Here is a 19,442-nt window from a genome sequence, read left to right on the forward strand (position 1 = left end):
GATCTTGAAAGGATTAAATCCATCAGATGCTAGCCCAAGCCTCACACTCCTAGGATCGCTTGCGAAGCTTGTAAATTTATTGTCAAATGATTTCCAAGCTAAAGAATCTGCCGGATGCCTTAGTAATCCATCAACGGTTCGTCCATCATGGTGCCATGTCATTGACTCCGCTGTCTTCGACGATAAAAAAAGCCTTTGAAGCCTTGGTATCAACGGAAAATACCGTAAAATCTTGGCTGGCTTCTTCCGTGACTGTGCATCATTTTCATCGTCGTTCCCATCTTCTGTGTTTCTACTTGTCCAACGAGAGTGGCCGCATACATGACAGCACTGTTGGTTTCTCCGATCGCCCCAATACAACATGCAGTCATTTGGGCAACTATGGATTTTGTTATACCCAAGGCCTAAATCTTTTATCATCTTCTTCATATCTTTGCAGGACCGAGGGATTTTTGCAAACGGGAACATTTCTCTCAAAAACTCTAACAGCATTGTCAACGAGTTTCCCGTCCACCCTCCCAAACACTTTAATTGAAAAAGACGAACACAGAAGGACATCTTTGAAAATTTTGATCCCTCATACAGTTCTTCGTTCATGTCATTAAGTAGCGCGTAGAACTTCGCCGCTTCTCCATTCGGCTCTTCATGACGTACACTACTTCCCGGTTCGGTAAAAGTATTTCCACCAATATTACAATCATCAGAGGCCATAAAGTCCGCTGGGAATGATTCGACACCATGATTGTGCATATTAAATGCATCCCGCAACATACCTTCCATGTCATCCCCTCTACCAGACTGATGGTAAGCAGTATCAGGATAAGTTACATCCATACTTGAAGAGGAAGTACTAGGCGGGCATTCTCCATGAAATAACCATTGTTTATAACCCCGAACAAACCCATCAACAATTAGATGCTCGTATACAACTTCACGATAATGCCAGTTTATGTTGACACACTTCTTACACGGGCAAAGAATCATGTTCTCTTGGCTTGCATATTGAAATGCAAAATTTAGAAAAGTCTGTACTCCATTTCGATAACCGTCGCTTACCCTTAACAAATTCATCCAAGACCGGTCCATTTCTTAGATCTTGAAGTCTGATTTTCACCAGAAATTGCAATGGTAAGTTATGTAAGTTATGTAAGTTAAATGTATTATGTAAGTTAAATGTAAGTTGTAAGTTATTATGTATTATGTAAGTTGTAAGTTAAATGTATTGTGTAAGTTGTAAGTTAAATGTATTATGTAAGTTGTAAGTTATTATGTATTGTGTAAGTTGCAAGTTAAATGTATTATGTAAGTTGTAAGTTATTATGTATTATGTAAGTTGTAAGTTATTATGTATTGTGTAAGTTGTAAGTTATTATGTATTATGTAAGTTGTAAGTTATTATGTATTGTGTAAGTTGTAAGTTAAATGTATTATGTCAGTCAAATGTATTATGTAAGTTGTAAGTTAAATGTATTATGTAAGTTGTAAGTTATTATGTATTATGTAAGTAATGTAAGTTAAATGTATTATGTAAGTTGTAAGTTATTATGTATTATTTAATAAATAATATATAATTTAATAACATTACTAATATAATTATTAATAATATTTAATAAAATAACATTTTATTTTAATAGTCAATTTTAATATTCCACATATTTTTTTATAATTATTAATAATATTTAATAAAATAACATTTTATTTTAATAGTCAATTTTAATATTCCACATATTTTTTTATATTTTATTTTATCTTTTATGATAACATGATAACAAAATTTAATTATAAGGTATACTCTTTAATAAATGGTTTATTTATAACATGATAACAAAATTTAAATCGCCGCTAATGCTTAATTTTTAGCGGCGTTTGTTGTCCAATCGCCGCTAAAGGCGCCGCTAAAAGTCTGTTCTGGTGTAGTGTACATACCGAAAAAACATAAGTAATTAAAGCCAAAAAACTTAAACAACAGAAAAAATATATATGAAGATATGTTGAAACATGACAGTGAATTAGATGATATTAGAGGTTTAAAAGTGAACATATATATATGTTCCCAAAATAACATGACAGAAAAACAATCCATTAAATCCATTAAACTAACAACAATAGTCTACCTACTTGTCTAATGATTCCCCATCATCTAATGATTCCTACATTGATACTACATTATAATCAAATTAGAATCAAACTTGTCTTCCATGTCGTCCATGTGTTGAAATGCCTCAATTAATCTGCGTTTTTGGTGTGGAAGTTTTATTAACCAAGTTTTTCGATTTGCAGATAAAGGGAAAAGCACTAAAGTTATTGTTATTACAGCAGTAATTGTGGGTATATATAGTAACCATTATGATTATTATGCTATTCTTATGATGTTGGATGGCTAAAAGAAGAGGTAATATCTCTATCTTTTTTTTATTGGTTATTAAGATATTCAAACTCAACTCCATTACTCTGTTTGAAAATGATTGAACATGTTTGAGATTTTGCTTTTTAATTAGGTAACTCTGAATTCAGTGTATCTCTAATTTAGCAATTTGCATCTCAGGAAGGAAACAAAAACAGAAACAAATCAAACAACAACTCAACAAAGGAAATGCAATGACAAAATTTTCTAGTGAAAATGTGGGAGAAAAATCAATGGGAGTTAAACTCCAGTAGCTGCGGCTATTCAAATTCGAAGAACTCGCCATTGCGACGAGCAACTTCGATCACTCAAAAAAGCTAGGGCAGGGTGGTTTCGGTCCAGTTTATAGGGTAATTAATAATGGCGATTTCCAGCTAATCCAGAGTCAGTGAAATGACATTTTTCTTTTTGCAATCAAGTCTTGTGAGCTGAATATTGTGTGTAGGGAATACTACATTTATATCACATCACCCCATCTTTAAAAAGAAATAAGTCACAGCAAACAGCAAATTATTTGGCAATTGGGTGATGAGAAATCATTACTGGGTTAAAACAGGTCAAATTCACACCAAAGAAATAAAACACGTCAAATTCACACCAAAATCTAACCATCATATTCTTCACCTGAAATCATTAGTGGGTTAAAACCATTCTAATTAAATCTGGAAAAGAAAACGGAGGCAATTGGGTGATGAGAAATAATTAATTTGGCATTTTGTAGCCTTTTATAAACCAAAAATACAAATTGAGTTTTGGCAGAAAGAACTGTAAATCAAAGTCTAAAACTTGTTAATCACTCTATTATTCTCCTTCACTCTTATACTTATTTGTCTAGCTATTGAGAATGCATGTCTCATTCATGTATTCGACAATGTTTTCAATACAACATGGACAGATTCAATTCAAGCCATCGACACCATTGCCTTACCTTTGCCTTGCCTTGTTCTTGTTCTTGTTCTTGCCTTGTTCCAGTTCAAACAAATTCCACTTTTTCTTCTGTAAAAGAGAAAGAAGGGATGGCAAAGACATGAGTAAAAATCAGGAACATTCAAACACAGTTCCAAGACGACAGACGGCTTACCTATTCCCCATCATCTAATGATTCCCCAGAAATTATGTTGTTTAATCGAAACCCTAAAACCCCAAATAACTTAGACTGACCTAAAACCCAAAAAATTTAATCGAAACAGAACTGGATGTGCTTACCTATTCAATCGACAAATCTCGCAGCTGTGCCCACCGTCTTTCAAGATCGACTCCGACCACCTTTCTTCCCTTTCTATTTTTCGTGATAAGTTTTTACACACTTCTCTCTGTAATTTCGACACTTAGAAAATTTTGTTAAGGGTTGCTGTAACTGGAGGACGGAGGCAGAGATGTAAGTGAATTTGTCCGCTGACGAAACGGCGTCGTTTAAGTTAAGTTATAAGTTTTGCGGCGCTTCCCTATAAAACGCCACAATAGAATCTGATTCCCTAATTCACAGAACGACGCCGTATATTGTAATAATTGTGGCGTTTTTGACTAAAACGCCGGTAAAGGATACCTTTTGCGGCATTTTTATATAGAAACGCCGCTAAAACTCTCATTTTCTTTTTGTCTTACTTTTAAATAATTAATTACCAATTTATTTAACAAATAAATAATTACTAACTTATTTATTTGTTTATTTATTTATACCAATTTTAGTTTGGTCCTATATTTACAAATTAAATATTTAATAACTATATATATATCCATATATATTCATATATATCCATATATAAGTAAAAATATATACAATGGACGTTAATTTGGGTTAAATGTTTTGCCAGTTATAACTATTATTAATTATTAGTTATATTAACAAGTCTCAAATTATAAATTAACCTTGTAATCTTCATATTAACCATTCAATTTATATATGTAGCTACGTACATGCATAAAGTGATCATCTTATACCTATTATACTCAAAACTTATCTTAATATTAAATTTATTCTGGATATATATTTTACAAATATATAAGAACATATATATTTACCTCCAAAATTAATCAATCTAATATTAACCTATTAAGAAACCCTAAACCCCGGCCAAACCCCTAAAACATCTATAACCCTCAGTAAACCCTAAACCCTAATAATTAACCCTATACCCCTAAATTCACATAACCCCTAAAGCATAACCTAGCCCCTAAACCCTAAACTATAAATAACAAACCTTAAATTCATATATACCGGCCCGTACTCCTTAGAATACCATGCATCGACCAAAAAATTCCCTAAATATTCTTTAATAATAAAAAAATATAGTGAAAATCTATTAAAATATAATAACTTATATTTATATAGTTAAAAATATTGTATAAAGTTGAAATAAGGAAGCAATATTATCTTTATGACAAATTTTCGTATGAAGCTTCGAATGTCCTCTTAACAAATGGATGAAATTTGTTATAATAAACTTGGTACAACAAATTTTGTCTCTTTGTATAAAAAACAATTTTTTATTATAAAATTTGGTATAGAAAATGCATTTTTTTCGATAATAAGTTCGTAAAGGATGAGGACACGGGTTAAATGGCCTTTAAAGAAACGGCGCCGCTTAAATTAATTTTAGGTCACATTTGCGGCGTTTGGCGTAAAAACGCCGCTATTGCATGCCTTTTGCGGCGCTACCGGAAAAAACGCCACTAACTTTTCAATTACAGAAAGAAACGATGACGTTTTCACAAAATTGTAGACATATTTGCGGCGTTTTACCTTAAAACGCCACTAAATTTTCAATTACAGAAAGAAACGGTGACGTTTTCACAAAATTGTAGACATATTTGCGGCGTTTTCCCTTAAAACGCCACTAATAGAGTACACATTCAACTGAAACGACGCCGTTCTGACACAGTTTCAAGAATATTAGCGGCGCTTCCCTATAAAACGCCACAAGAGAAACTGATCCCTAACACGTAACGACGTCGTATTGATCCATATAAAACACGAACTTTAGCGGCGCTTAGCAAAAAATGCCGCTAAAGAACAGAGAATTAGTGGCGCTCAGATAAAAACGCCACTAATGATACGAGCATTAGCGGCGCTTAGACAAAAACGCCGCTAAAGAACAGAGAATTAGTGGCGCTCAGATAAAAACGCCACTAATGATACGAGCATTAGCGGCGCTTAGACAAAAACGCCGCTAAAGGTTTAAAAAATCGCAAAAACGACGTCGTTGGTTTTAGCCTTTTTGTGGCGCTTTACATAAAACGCCGCTAATACCTATTATTGGCGGCACTTGTTGGAAATCGCCGCTGATGGTCTACCTTTAGCGGCGCTTTGACTAAATCGCCGCTAATGCTCGATTTTTTGCGGCGCTTTTCTTTCAAACGCCGCTAAAAGTGCCGCTAAAGGCTTATTCTGGTGTAGTATAAGGTGTTTATAAAGTTGACACTAGGCAGAAGAAAGAAATTCATCTGCTACCTTTTATACAATAAACTATCGCTTTTTGTTACCTTTTCATTTGTTATTTTCTTAATTTTTCTTTTTTTATTGTTGATTTTGCATATTTTTGCATATTTTCATCGATATTATATTTTAACTTAAAAGGTGATTGTTGCATAATTGTAAGTATTGATGATTGGTAGGCAAGGGGATTTAATAAACTATCTAGATACTGTTTTGATCGATATCATATTTAAAATATGGCTCATGGATGATGATTGGTGTATGGTTGTTCTGTGCTTTGATATACTATATTTAGCTATAGCATAAATATTTTCCCCAAAAAAAAAAGGTTGATCCGAGCACTTTTCTCATTACAGGTAACATTTTTCCAACACTTCCACATCGCAGTCGTCCCAGATTTGAGCATTACAGGTTAGTATTGATGTAGTAGGTTCTGTTGTTTCCCAAATGAATATGGTTTTGTTTGTATGTTTGTAATGCTCATTAAAGCTTTTGTTTGTATGGTTATGGTTATTGCTGCATGACCATTGTTCTTTTTGAATTTATCAGCCAAGTTATATGTTTTTACTATTAGGTAACATTTTGTTTAAAGAGCATTATGCCTACACATCTTTTATGAGATAAATTTGTACATGTAAATGAGATAAAAGTTATATATTTTTTATGAAATTATATTACCATTTAAAATGTTATTATCTAGTTTTAAAACTTCAATTTCATTATTAAACAAAATTAATTTTACCTCAATTATACATAATATATTAAAATTTAATATAAGTTTTTGAAGAAATTAAATGCTCATGGATTATAATTAACCTTTTATGCACGCAATACATGTTATTTAAAACAAATGTTAATTGATTCAAACATTATTTTTCCCCTATAATGGAAATAATGTTATCTTAATTATAAAAATGGATAAATGGACTGAAATTTATTATTGTCTAATTCTATCTTAGATTTTAAGTCAATTACATTATACATAAAATATTCCTCATTCATAATATGATTTCCCTATAATACATAAATTATAATTGTGAAAGTGTAAGGAAGTTTTTAAAATTAACGTATATATAATATGATAAATAAAATTATACAAATATTACTTAAAAAGTCAAATTTGGCTGTTAAATTAATAAATTCTATAGAATTCTGAAATTTTAATAATAATAATTTTTTGATGAAAAAATGCTAAACATGTATTTTAAACTTGATACTAGACAGCTAAGTAACAATTCTTGTAAAAAATAAGTCCTCTTCAAAGTTAATTATATTTTTACAAAATGAAATTACCATTTAAAATGTTATAAAAGTTATAAAACCTTAATTAAACTAATCATCAGTAATTAAATATACTCTTTCATTATTATTTGGGTGATTGATAAAGAAATGAAATTAAAGTTGCAACGATATCATTTAGTCGTCTAATTTTTTGCTTCGTGTGTTCTAAATTTGTGCTGTTTATTTTTATTCGATAATGTGTAATTGCAACTTCAATTCTTTGATAGTGTGTTCTAATTTTAAAATGTTGCAGTAATGGCTCATCTGCCTTTAATTGCACAAAGTGTGAGGCGTAAAAGAATTAGTATTGCTGTGACAATATGGTTGGAAATCTGTAGAATCGCGGTTTGGTTCTTATTTAGAATGGGTGCCAGCCTTAGCCTACATAGACCAAGGATTAGGTCCTATACCGTAGATTTTTATGCAAAACGGGATTATGTGAATAGGCTTGTATATGCTAGTGACGAGACCTGTATTGAACAAGTTAGGATGAATAGAGCTGCCTTTTTTAAATTATGTGAGATGTTAGAATCGATATGGGGATTGAAGTCGACAAGGTTCATGCTTGTTGACGAGCAAGTAGCAATGTTTTTACATATCATCTCCCATCACCTGAAAAATCGAGTTATCAAGCATCACTTTAGAAGGTCCGGGGAAACTGTTAGCAGAGCATTTCATAGTGTTTTAAATGCTGTCATACGCTTGCAAGATGTGTTATTTAAAAACCCGGAGCCAATTACAGCCGATTTTTCTGACACAAGGTGGAAATGGTTTAAGGTATAGGACTAAGTTTTATATATAGCTTCAACAACATTTACTTGATTTAGATTTAAATTAGTATTCTAACTCAAGGTTTTATATCATGTGATATAGAATTGCTTAGGTGCTCTTGATGGAACCCACATCAAGATTAGGGTTCCAACAGTTGATAAACCTAGATATCGGACGCGAAAAGGTGACATAGCAACAAATATGCTAGGTGTTTGTACACCTGAGATGCAATTTGTTTATGTTCTTCCTGGTTGGGAAGGTTCAGTTGCTGATGGACGGGTTCTTCGAGATGCCATTAGTAGAAGACATGGATTAAAAGTTCCTCATGGTAAAGTGTATAGTTAGAGGACTTTGATTTATTCATTAAGATCACACTTTGTGTGCTGAATTAATCATTTTTTAATATGAAACTTATCCTATAGGTTGTTATTATCTAGTTGATGCTGGATACACAAATTGTGAGGGATTTCTTGCACCATTTAGAGGACAACGATATCATTTGAACGAGTGGCGTCAGGGTTATCAGCCAAGTTCTCCGCAAGAGTTTTTTAATATGAAACATGCCTCAGCACGTAATGTCATTGAAAGATGCTTTGGCTTATTAAAACTTAGATGGGGAATACTTAGGAGTCCATCGTTCTATCCTGTAAGGGTGCACAATAGAATTATTATTGCATGTTGTTTGCTCCATAATTTTATTCGAACCCATATGAGTAGTGATCCCATTGAAGCGGAGGTGGGAGAAGGATTACCTACAATTAATGTGGTGGATGACGATGAACCAAATATCACAAATATTCATCCATCGGATGCTTGGGCTACTTGGAGGATGGAACTAGCCAACCAAATGTTCGATGAATGGCAAGCATCTAGAAATTAGTTTGTGAAACTTTTGTATTTATTTTTGTATTGTACTAAACTACAGAAATTATAATATAATTTCTTCTAATTCAGCTTGTGTTATAATTTTAAATTTTTTGTGCTATGGAACTTTTGATTCATGATATTCAACTTAATTACTAGATTTTATAAAGTGTTGACCTTTTGAATCATGATATTAAAATAGTAATTAATATAATTTATTTTTTTTTTGTTCTTAAGATCATTATGTCAGGTGTTCCAGAATCAAATGCTCAAGCTTCTCGAGGAAGCAAAAGAAAATGGGTTCCCGAGGAAGATGCAGCATTAGTTTCCAGCATGGTGGACCTGCACAATGTTGGAACATTTAATGCTGATACCGGGTTCAAAGCCGGTTATTTGAACGAGTTGGAAAGAAAGCTACAAACGGTTTTACCAAATGCAATGTTGAAGGCGAAACCTAATATTGAATCAATGATTAGGTTACTTAAAAGGGAGTGGTCAATCGTCTACGACATGCTTAATGGCCAAAACAATAGCAGTTTTGGTTGGGACGAGCATAGGCAGCTCGTTGTTGCTGAAGATGCGGTTTGGGAGTCCTATTTAAAGGTAAGATTATTTCAAGTCTTTATTATATTATTTTTACCAAACTTACGACTAATATGATTTCCTCATTTTTTTAGAGTCACAAAGAAGCCGCCCAATTCAGATTTCGTACTTTCCCTTACTATGACCAGCTTACTACCATATACGCAAGAGATCGAGCAACTGGGAGAGATGCTCAAACAGCTGCTGATGTTCTTGAAGAAATACATGCTGATGATGAACGTACTACAGATATGAATGAAGAGAGAAACACATTCTATGACTGCGAAGCTGACGTCTCTTTAGATGACATGGATGTTTCTGGTACGGATCCACGAGGAGATCGAGACCAAGGGGGTTCCTCATCTTCAAACAAGAGAAAGAAGAAATCTGATGCTCGTGATAATATGTTTTCTTCATTTAATGAGGCTGCCACTTTGTTCGGGGAGAAAATCCAGGCCGTTGGCGATCAAATCAGTAGGAGTTTTGCCTCCGAGGTGGTAGTTCAGCAGAAGTCAGAACAACATATGGAAGAGAGAGCTTCAAATTTATATTCAGCCTTATGGTCAATTGAAGGTTTAACCGACGATCAACGATATGATGCATTGAGTAAAATTCCCGACCATCCAACTCAAATGATCGTTTTCTTTAGTTTACCTTCAGTTGCCCGATTGGAATGGGTTAGGAGATTTCTTTCTTACCATTAAATATCAATGTTCAAACTTTTTGATGTTGTAAAACTATATAACATATGGATTTTAATGTACAATTTCATTTTCATCTAACCTTTTCTTAATATAAGTTAATTATGTTTATGCATAATATAATTCTCAAGTTATATATTGATTTTAGTAAATTCATATAAGAACATTTTATTATTAAGAATTTTATGGAATTATATATCACTATATAATTATATTAATATTAATTATTTTAAATTGTATAAATTCATATAAGAAAATTTTTATTATCAAGAATTTTATGAAATTATATATTATTATTAAATTATATGTAATAATTATTATTTTAAATTATACAAATTCATAAACTATAATATATTAGTTATAATAATTTTAAATTTTATTAAATCATATATTTAATTAAATCATATTAGTTATAATCATATATTATAATTTGAGTAAATTCATATAAGAATATTAATTATTAAGAATTTTATTAAATAATATATTTTAATTATATTATATTTAATAATAATTATGTTATTTTATATTTTACAGTATCATATTTAATAATATGGTTTGAGTAAATTCATATAAGAATATTAATTATTAAGAATTTTATTAAATTATATATTTTAATTAAAATATATTTATAATAATTATGTTTAAATATGATTAAATTATTTATTATTGATATTAATCTTATTAAAATTTAAATAAAATAATTTACCAAAACAAATTTCTGCTAATTATTAAGAATTTTATTAAATTATATATTTTAATTAAAATATATTAAATAATAATTATGTTTAAATATGATTAAATTATTTATTTTTGATAATAAATAATCTTATTAAAATTTAAATAACAATAACAATAATCATTTACCAAAACAAATTTATGCTAAGGGTATTCTGGTCATTTTAGTTTTCTCCATTATGCTATTACACCTCTATTACATTCAACCAAACACAGTTTTACTATTACGCCTCTATTCCATTACATTCAACCAAACAGTTGATTTGCTATTACACCTCTATTCCATTACACCTCTAATCCAATCCAATACACCTCTAATCCAATACAGCGAACCAAACGTGCTGTAAAGGTTTTACAAAAAAGCAAAACAAGTGGTGCTCTTAAACAATTGATTTGATATAATTTCACGTCTCTTTTTTCGCCAAAAAAAGAATCTGGCTTTATGCATCCTATCAACTTATACTTGCAAATTGGATTTGATTACCAAATTCCAAGTGCTAATCACTTAGTAAAATTTTGATACATAGAAAAGTCAATGTAGACATTGTAATGCAAAATTTATGAATAAAGTTATAAATTCATTTTCAGAAAGTAAAAAGTAAAAACTAGTGATTGTGATAATTTAATGAATGGGATACATAACCAAGTTTTTTTTTTCCATCATACTAAGTTTAACTACAGATGAAGAGGTTAGCCTTTTGTTCTCTGATCACCGTTTGATGCTGCATCATCTGTTTCTTGCAGTCCAGATTTATGGTAAGGATTCTGTAAATCACTCTCCATGAAGGTGATCCTGCTGAAGATTTTGGAACTTCATATTCGACAATTATGCAACAAGTCGCCATTAAGATGCAATCAGAGAATGGTTGATATCAGCCTTTGGTTTCTTTCTCTGCTTGCGTTTCTTCTGCTTTTCTTTGAGCCTTAATTGATCCTTAACGCTTCTTTCCCATTCCTTCCGGTTTTTTGAGTAAAGAAGCATTGCAGCACGAGCATCGTCTACCTGACGAATGACAATATATGTTAGTTTGAAAACGTTGTATTGTTGGTTTAGAGCAAAAATAGGGAAAGCAGTCCCAAAGTTTGCCCCTAAACACATTTGAGCTAAACCAACTCGAATATGTTTCAGAAAAAGACCATAATTCCCTCGATAATTACAAAACAACCCTTTCTAATTAAGTTCTACACAATAAGGATCTTTTGACAGCTTGGCAGACCAGCAGTGAAGAAACACTTGAGAAGGAACTTTCCTGCCCCAAGTATTCTTCCAAAGAAAACTACCCTCCCTTGTAATGAATAACGGATGACATAACACAATGGTGTCACCTTATTGTCGCACATTGGCCTTCAAGAATGAAAATGTTTAAAATGAACAAAATTACCACTCAGTGACAAGCCTGTGACTTTGAGCATCTCGGATTCAGATTAGTAATGTCAACAACCTTCTAATAGACAAGTTTAGAGCATAGCAGATCAATCAACCAAGTCTTTATGTGTAGTTTCAATGTAATTATTTCATGTTTTGCTAATTGTTTGGAGAACAAGTATATAATGAGCATTTTACTTACAGGGCAGTGTTCACCATTCTGGATCTCAACACCTAGAACCTCTGCTGCAAGATGCCGAAGTGCCTTTCTGCGTCCTTCCCTGTTGCAACAACAATCATTGTTATCTGAGGCACCATAGGAGCTGTTTAACACACTCAATTGTCCAGGCAATAATAGCTAAGAGATGAAAAACTAATACTTTAAAAACGGTTGATACTCTGAGGTGTCCCTCAGGTCCTTCTTAGGATGCATTAGTAGTAAGGCCTGTAGAAAAATAAGCAGTCAAATCAACATCTCAGTGCCGTTTTTCTACTTCCATACAAACAACAAAGCAAATAAAGAAAACCTTAAGGTCATTGTGCAACGCATGACCGACAAGAATTCTTCCCTTGATCAACTCTGCCACTTTCTTCTGAACAACCCTAAAATCCTTTGCTGCAGAGACAAAAAAAAATTGCATTAGGCCAAATTTTCTTCTCCAAAGCAGTCAAACCTTCTTGAACAATGGAATGGCAAATGTTTTCAAACTAAAATTGGTTTTTATCATGTAAGAATTATACAAAAACGCATATACATTGCATATACAATATATATAAGCCAATAGCTTTTTTAAGGAGATGATGCTCCAGGTTCAGAGAACTCAGGTAACCACCAAAGCAAATTAAAGCCAACCTTTCCTCAAATCTCTGGGCCGAATGCCACTAATATGTGTGCGGAAGTCAACAACATGTTCTACTGGCCGCACAAACTCATCATATATGACATTTCTCCATTTATTTACCTGTCATTAACTGAAATATTAAGTAATCAATGGCCTTAAAAAGAATAATATATCAAACTCAAAATCTCATTAAATGAAAATGTTTAAATTAACCCAAAATCAAATATAATTTTTCTTGTGCATAAATTAAAACTGTATCTTATTTTACTGATTAAAAAAGACAAAACATGAGAGCTTGAAATAAAAGAATGTCCGAGGGCAACACATGACAAATGCAATTAACCTAACATGAGAGCATTACACTGCATCAGATATTATCTGTTCTTAAAACTATAAAGGTAACAATTCCAAACTAAATAGGGAAAAAGAGAGACATTTATTTTATATATCGCCTATCCCATCATTGAATTTCGGCTATGGATAATGTAAGATCATAAGACATAAACAGTAAGATCAAAGATGCAGGGACAGCTAAATTACCACTGTAACTCGTCCAAGGGCACTCTTGTTCCCCTGACCGACACCAACCATTTCACAATCCATAGCTAGCACATCTGTCACACTGTCACACATTTGACAGTCATTCAAAAGGTTACATATGTGCGAAGGCTGAAAGATAGATAAAGACCACATCAAAACAACTCACTCGAAGGAAGAATGGAACTTCTAGCAGTGTACCATTGCACATTGAAATAGCATTTCTCATTAAAAACACCATAGCTTGACCTTACTATCCCAGGCATTAAAGTTATTGCAATATCCATATCCCTTAAAAACCACAAAAGAATCAAAACAACCTACTTCTACTTCCTTGCTTGGTGCATACAACCTGTATAGCACAAGTTACTCCTTGCATAAAACCCCAAGAGCAATCAAACAAGATGAAACACAAGTATTGTTAAGGCATGCTCGTAGGTGTTGCCCCTTAGTGCTAGGCAACAAAAACGCCACAAAACCATAAGGAAGGGGATAATATCAAACTCTCTGCTTCCCAATATTTGAGTATTTAATATGCATATGGGATCATAAGAATATCTTGTATACCAACCCACAAGAAAAAAGAATTGCATGTTGTGTAGGTAAACTTTATCCACTCTTAGAGTTATTTACCATAATTACACAACTTAAGTTTATGCATATATATGCATATTGTGCTTTACTTCGTTCAAGTCAGCTTTTTCTTTATGTATTGTGCCTAAGGCAATAAAAGGGTTTTAGTGCCTGGAAATTGGATTGCACCTTATTCCATATACGGCACCCTGGGAAATACGTGTTACAATTGATCCATATCTGCAATTGTTCTACTAATCATTATTTTTAACGAACCCCATTGCTACCCGATTCCAGTCAAATCATCTCTATAATCAAGTTAAACACCAAAATCCAAGGTAAACCAGTACACTTGCAGATACTGGACTGAACTCTATTCGACAGCCGAAACACTACTAAACAAGAAAGAGTACGATAAACAAGATGAAACTTCACAATGCTTTGATTGATCTTTTGAAGCATCAGATAAAAACTAAAGCACCTGGAATCATCATATGTTGGCATTAAAGGATTAGGCTTAGCATCATCAGGCTCTGAATTAGGCCTCTCCTTACGCTTTCCTATAAACAAAACAATCCCACCCAAAGTTTAAAAAACCAAAAACTGACACAAAAGGCAACCAAACAAGCAAATTTTAATATAATTTTCTCAACTTGGACTCGAAACAAAAAACCCCATTTGTTTCTTTTTCTCCAAAGCAATGCAAAGGAAACAGAAATACTGCAAATTAGCTAGTAATTTTACCTAATATAGAGTTTGGGGTTTCAGATTGTGGATTTTTCGAGTGTCTTGAAGGCTTAGCAAAGGACTTCAGCTTCTGCAAGTGGATCAAAGACACAATGAGTAAAAAGTCTGATAGAAAAAAAAGAATCTTAGGAAAAAAAGTACTTGTTGGAGTTGAGCCCAGTTTGGGTTAAGCTGAAAGTGCTTTGGGTTTTTCTTCCTTTCACTACTCATCTTCTTCCTTTTCTTCTTCTGTTAAGCCTTGGCCGAATTCAGGGACGTGAAGGAATTGAAGTAACCTAATTACGCTTTCTTAAAAGGAATTCGTCGTCGTTTGTCACACATAAACGGAAGGGTTTAGGGCTTTTCTCATAAAAAATAAAAGGGTGGAGTGCGCTATCCTTTATGAGTAGTAAATTTACTTTTTACTCGCTATATATAAGTGAACTACTCAAAAAAAAATCTATTTGACTAACCTATAAAGCTTTTTTTTTTTTTAAATTACTCTACAAAGCTACAAAGAACAATTCAATAATTAATATAGTGAATTAATATATATCGACAAGTAAAAGAACATAATTTAAATTAAAGTTGATTCGATGATTATTGTCATAGATCGAAGAATAAAGTTGTTTAGATTTTAATTTGTAGATACTTTACATTCAAACTATTTTATGAAAAATAAATAAATTATATAAGAGAAAATGAATGAGAACTTTCAATTAGTTAGGTGATGCGAACAAAGAAAGCTATACAATAGCGATTTTAACCATCGGTGACTTAAATAAAAACTTTCAAATAGTTCAAAAATAATTTTATAACCTTTCAAAATCGAGTGATCAAAAGTAAACCTACTAATAATTCAGTAACTCTGAGTGTACGTTACCATTTAAATTTTAGTTATAACTATGTTTTCCAACTTTTATCTTTTTTAGGTTTTATATATTTTTCTTTTAATTTTAAAATTTCACCATAAAAATACTATCATTATATCAATCAACTGCCTTTTTAGTAATATATAAAATAGATAAATCTCAAAATAATACATGAACTTTGATTTAGTGTGCAATTTAATACTTGAACTTTGATTTGGTGAATTATATACATGTAACTTTGATTATGGTTCAAATGCATATATGAAACTTTAATTTTGATTCAATCATACACATTTAAAGAAGTAGGTAATCAATTTATTTTTATATTAGATAAATATAATTTTATGGGTATGCAATATGTAAACAAAAAATGATGTTATATAAATAATCGTGTTAACAATTTCTTAGAGTTTGATCAAATCAAAATTTCATGTATAAAGATGTACAAAATCAAAGCTCATATATAAAATTGCACATTAGACCATAATTTATGTATAATTTTGATATTTATCCCTATATAAAAATAGCAAGTTGATATAGCATTGTGCATATATTAATAATATATTTATTGCATATGATTTTAAAAATAACAAAACTTAGGGTCCATTTGATTGCCAGTAAAATGTTTTCCGTAAAATGATTTCTGGAAAATGTTTTACTTTTCTGTAAAATGATTTACTGGAAAATATTTTTTGGTGTTTGATTGAATCTGTGTAAAATATTTTCTGCTGTTTGGCAGATTTCCTGAAAATATTTTCTGGAAAATTTATTTTTACATATATTAATATATATTAATACATTTTTATATTTTAAATTATTTTTACATATATTGCAATGATTTATTTATAAATAAATAAATCAAATTAAATATATAATAATACTCAATTATTAAGCTACAATATTAACCGTCATAAATTGAAAACAACCAAAGTCAAATAAATTATTTGTAATTGTGTTAAAAAAATATAAAAAAAAAAAACAAGGGTTGAATAATTATAAATTTAGCTTCCAAACCACAATTAAAAAAATACTAATCTATGCATTTATTTAAAACATATAAGATGTATTTACTTACCAATATGAAACTTTGGATCTTTTAAACAAATTCAGCAAGACCAAAATGTTAAACAAAAGACAAGACATATACCAAATCCTTAGTAAATTGTTATAGACTGTGTTTGGCGTAACTGCTTAAGTGCATCTGCTATCAAATTGCTAGCCACTTACAACTAAAAAAATGGCAATGCCTGCTGCCAGGAAGCTTGCTGGGTTCAAATCAAAACACACAAAAACCAAAACTTAGCCTAAATAATCTAATCATAAAACACTACTCCGACTGTTACCGTTGCATTAACTGATTCACCATCTGCTATCAAATTGCTAGCCACTTGCACCTTTCTTTAATAAGACTTTGATTACTTCTAGATGGGACCCTTGAACAGCATAGTGAAGTGGAGTGAATCCCTTGCGATTAGTGGCTCTCACTGAAACTCCTAATGAAAGCAGAGTTCAGACAACCTCTAGATGTCCTTTCTGCGCCGCAAAATGAATCGCACCCATGCCATCCATGGCAACAGCACCAATATCAGCCTTTTGCTTGCAAAGATAACTCACTACCTGTGCTTGCGTTTTGGAAGGAAAAAACATATACAGATGGATATTCTGAACAACTTAAAAGAACAAAGTTGTCACGGGGCAGAATTGAAGTTAAATATCCAGGTAACTATCATGATCTTTGAAGCCAATAAGATAACAACCTCAAGACATAGATTCAACTTCACATCAACCTCTAAAAATGGTTCAGACATATTTGTGTCCCAAGTAATATGCTTAATCATAGTAGCTGCAAAATTCAAAGCAACATTAATAGTTACAACATGGTACCAAATACTCGCTTTATATAGCACAACATGCATTCTTAAATATTCTGAAAAGAAAAATCTTCATAGGCCGTCCATCTTAATTCTGTTATCAAGGATACAACCGAATGAAATCTATGCAAGCACACAAAAAAAACAGGTCGTACCCAGTGCACAAGGATCTTGGCTATAAACAGGGGCAGGTCTAATGTATCCTGCCTTCCCCTGTTCACAGAGGCTATTTCAAGGGTTTGAACCCATAACCAAGCAGATAGCAAGTCAGGGACGACCTTCAAAATCTTGCCTATTAAAACACAAAACTTGTAGCTATAGTTTGTATCCAATTGGGTGATAAGAGGATAGCAGCTAGGGACCAAATGAAAAGTTTAGCCACAGTCTTTAAAATCCAAAAGGGCATACATTTTAAGTTTAAAATGATTGGTTTTCAAACAATAGGTTTAACACTATGAAACAAGCATTTTAGTCCATCTAAACAACATCTGTCACTCTAAATAAAACCAAACCTATATTCGTTCTGAGGTATACAAATGCCATAATAAGTACCTGAAAAATGGTCATTTTGGCGTTCCACAACATCTGAACCCTTGAACTGCATACAATTTTAGCAACAAGTATACATGCAATTTTCAACAGTCATCAAACATAATATGAATAACAGTAACCATTTTCTTTGTAATACTTGACAAATCTTTCATTTTCAGGATTCAGTGAAAATAGACATTCTCATTCTCATCTAAGCACAATAGCAAAATTGGCATTTTGATATTGATGTTACTTATTAATGTGTATGCTTCTGAGTTGTGACCAACTAGAAAACAGCATGACAGAGCACTGATGTCTTTCCATACAGTGTAATTTTCATAGAATAATCTGTTCAAATTTTGAGCATTCTTCACTTTTGTTGTAGAGGCTTCAATGCTAAGAGGAATCACTGGATGATGCATTTTATTGAAGTTAAATTTTCAGTAGAACTTAGCAGTGTACTTGCAAAATGTAACCTCTGCTGACATGTTCTGAAAATGCTAAATGAGTTCTTTGTATTTATTTCCTTTTCTTTTCATTTTTCCTCCTCACTGTAAGCAAACATTTTACCCCCACCTTACTTTTACCTTATAGTATCTAAAATGTAGGATCAAAGCTCACCTAGCAAGAAAATAACTCAACAATGCAGTCTTCTTTTGTGGGGATCACTCGCAAGTCAAGTACAGGACTTGCTTCAAAGTTGAAGAGTGCAAGTTTTGGAAGTGTGCACCTGAACAGCATCGAAGAACATATATATATATATATATAATCAAAATATAAATAAGATGAAGATAAAAGGCATCAAATTAAGACCTGAGGTTAGAGCTTTAGAATGAATGAGAAACTTGGAATAAGTCAATTTAAAAAAAAACAGTTCCTTGATAGCCAAAGCAAAAAAGAGATTATGACTGAACAGATCAAATTTTCTTTTTCTTCTCTGGCCTCTCTTCTCAAGATTCAGCCATAGAAGCTGGAAAAGCACAAGAAATACAAAGAATAGCAGAAGGAACTAGACTCAATACCCATTCTAGATTCAACTGGACACACTTAAGGAATCTAATAACCAGAATTAGAGAGAAAAATTTCTGTATTACATGAAACAAAAATTAGAGAGAAAAGGAAGGAAAACAGAATGCAGAGGTAAGACATTAGAGAAATATGCGGATATCTCGAGGAGATTAGAGATGAATTTTTCTCGACTGTGGACCCTAATTTTTTAAGGTTTCTTCAAAATGCAGAGGTAAGGCTGACGGTCGAGCGACAGAGACGACGATGCTGAGATGGTGAGGTGAGGCCAACGAATGGAGATGAGGAGTCGAAGGAGGATACATAAATGAATCGAAAAACAAC

The 19,442-nt window shown here is 32.1% G+C and overlaps 1 protein-coding gene across 1 annotated transcript; it reads right to left on the bottom strand.

The window, feature by feature from the left end:
• Positions 1-11,331: 11,331 nt before the first annotated feature.
• On the bottom strand, positions 11,332-15,229 carry LOC107918409 (RNA exonuclease 4). Its single transcript, XM_016847971.2, has 9 exons — positions 14,981-15,229; positions 14,837-14,909; positions 14,574-14,652; positions 13,523-13,604; positions 12,994-13,102; positions 12,668-12,756; positions 12,521-12,585; positions 12,343-12,421; positions 11,332-11,777 (listed from the first exon to the last, which is right to left on the bottom strand). The coding sequence occupies exons 1-9, from the start codon at positions 15,047-15,049 to the stop codon at positions 11,619-11,621; spliced, it is 804 nt and encodes a 267-aa protein (XP_016703460.1). The 5' UTR covers positions 15,050-15,229; the 3' UTR covers positions 11,332-11,618.
• Between the last annotated feature and the right edge of the window lie 4,213 nt (positions 15,230-19,442).

The sequence above is a fragment of the Gossypium hirsutum genome, chromosome D13 (genome assembly GCF_007990345.1).
Source record: "Gossypium hirsutum isolate 1008001.06 chromosome D13, Gossypium_hirsutum_v2.1, whole genome shotgun sequence".
NCBI lineage: Eukaryota > Viridiplantae > Streptophyta > Magnoliopsida > Malvales > Malvaceae > Gossypium > Gossypium hirsutum.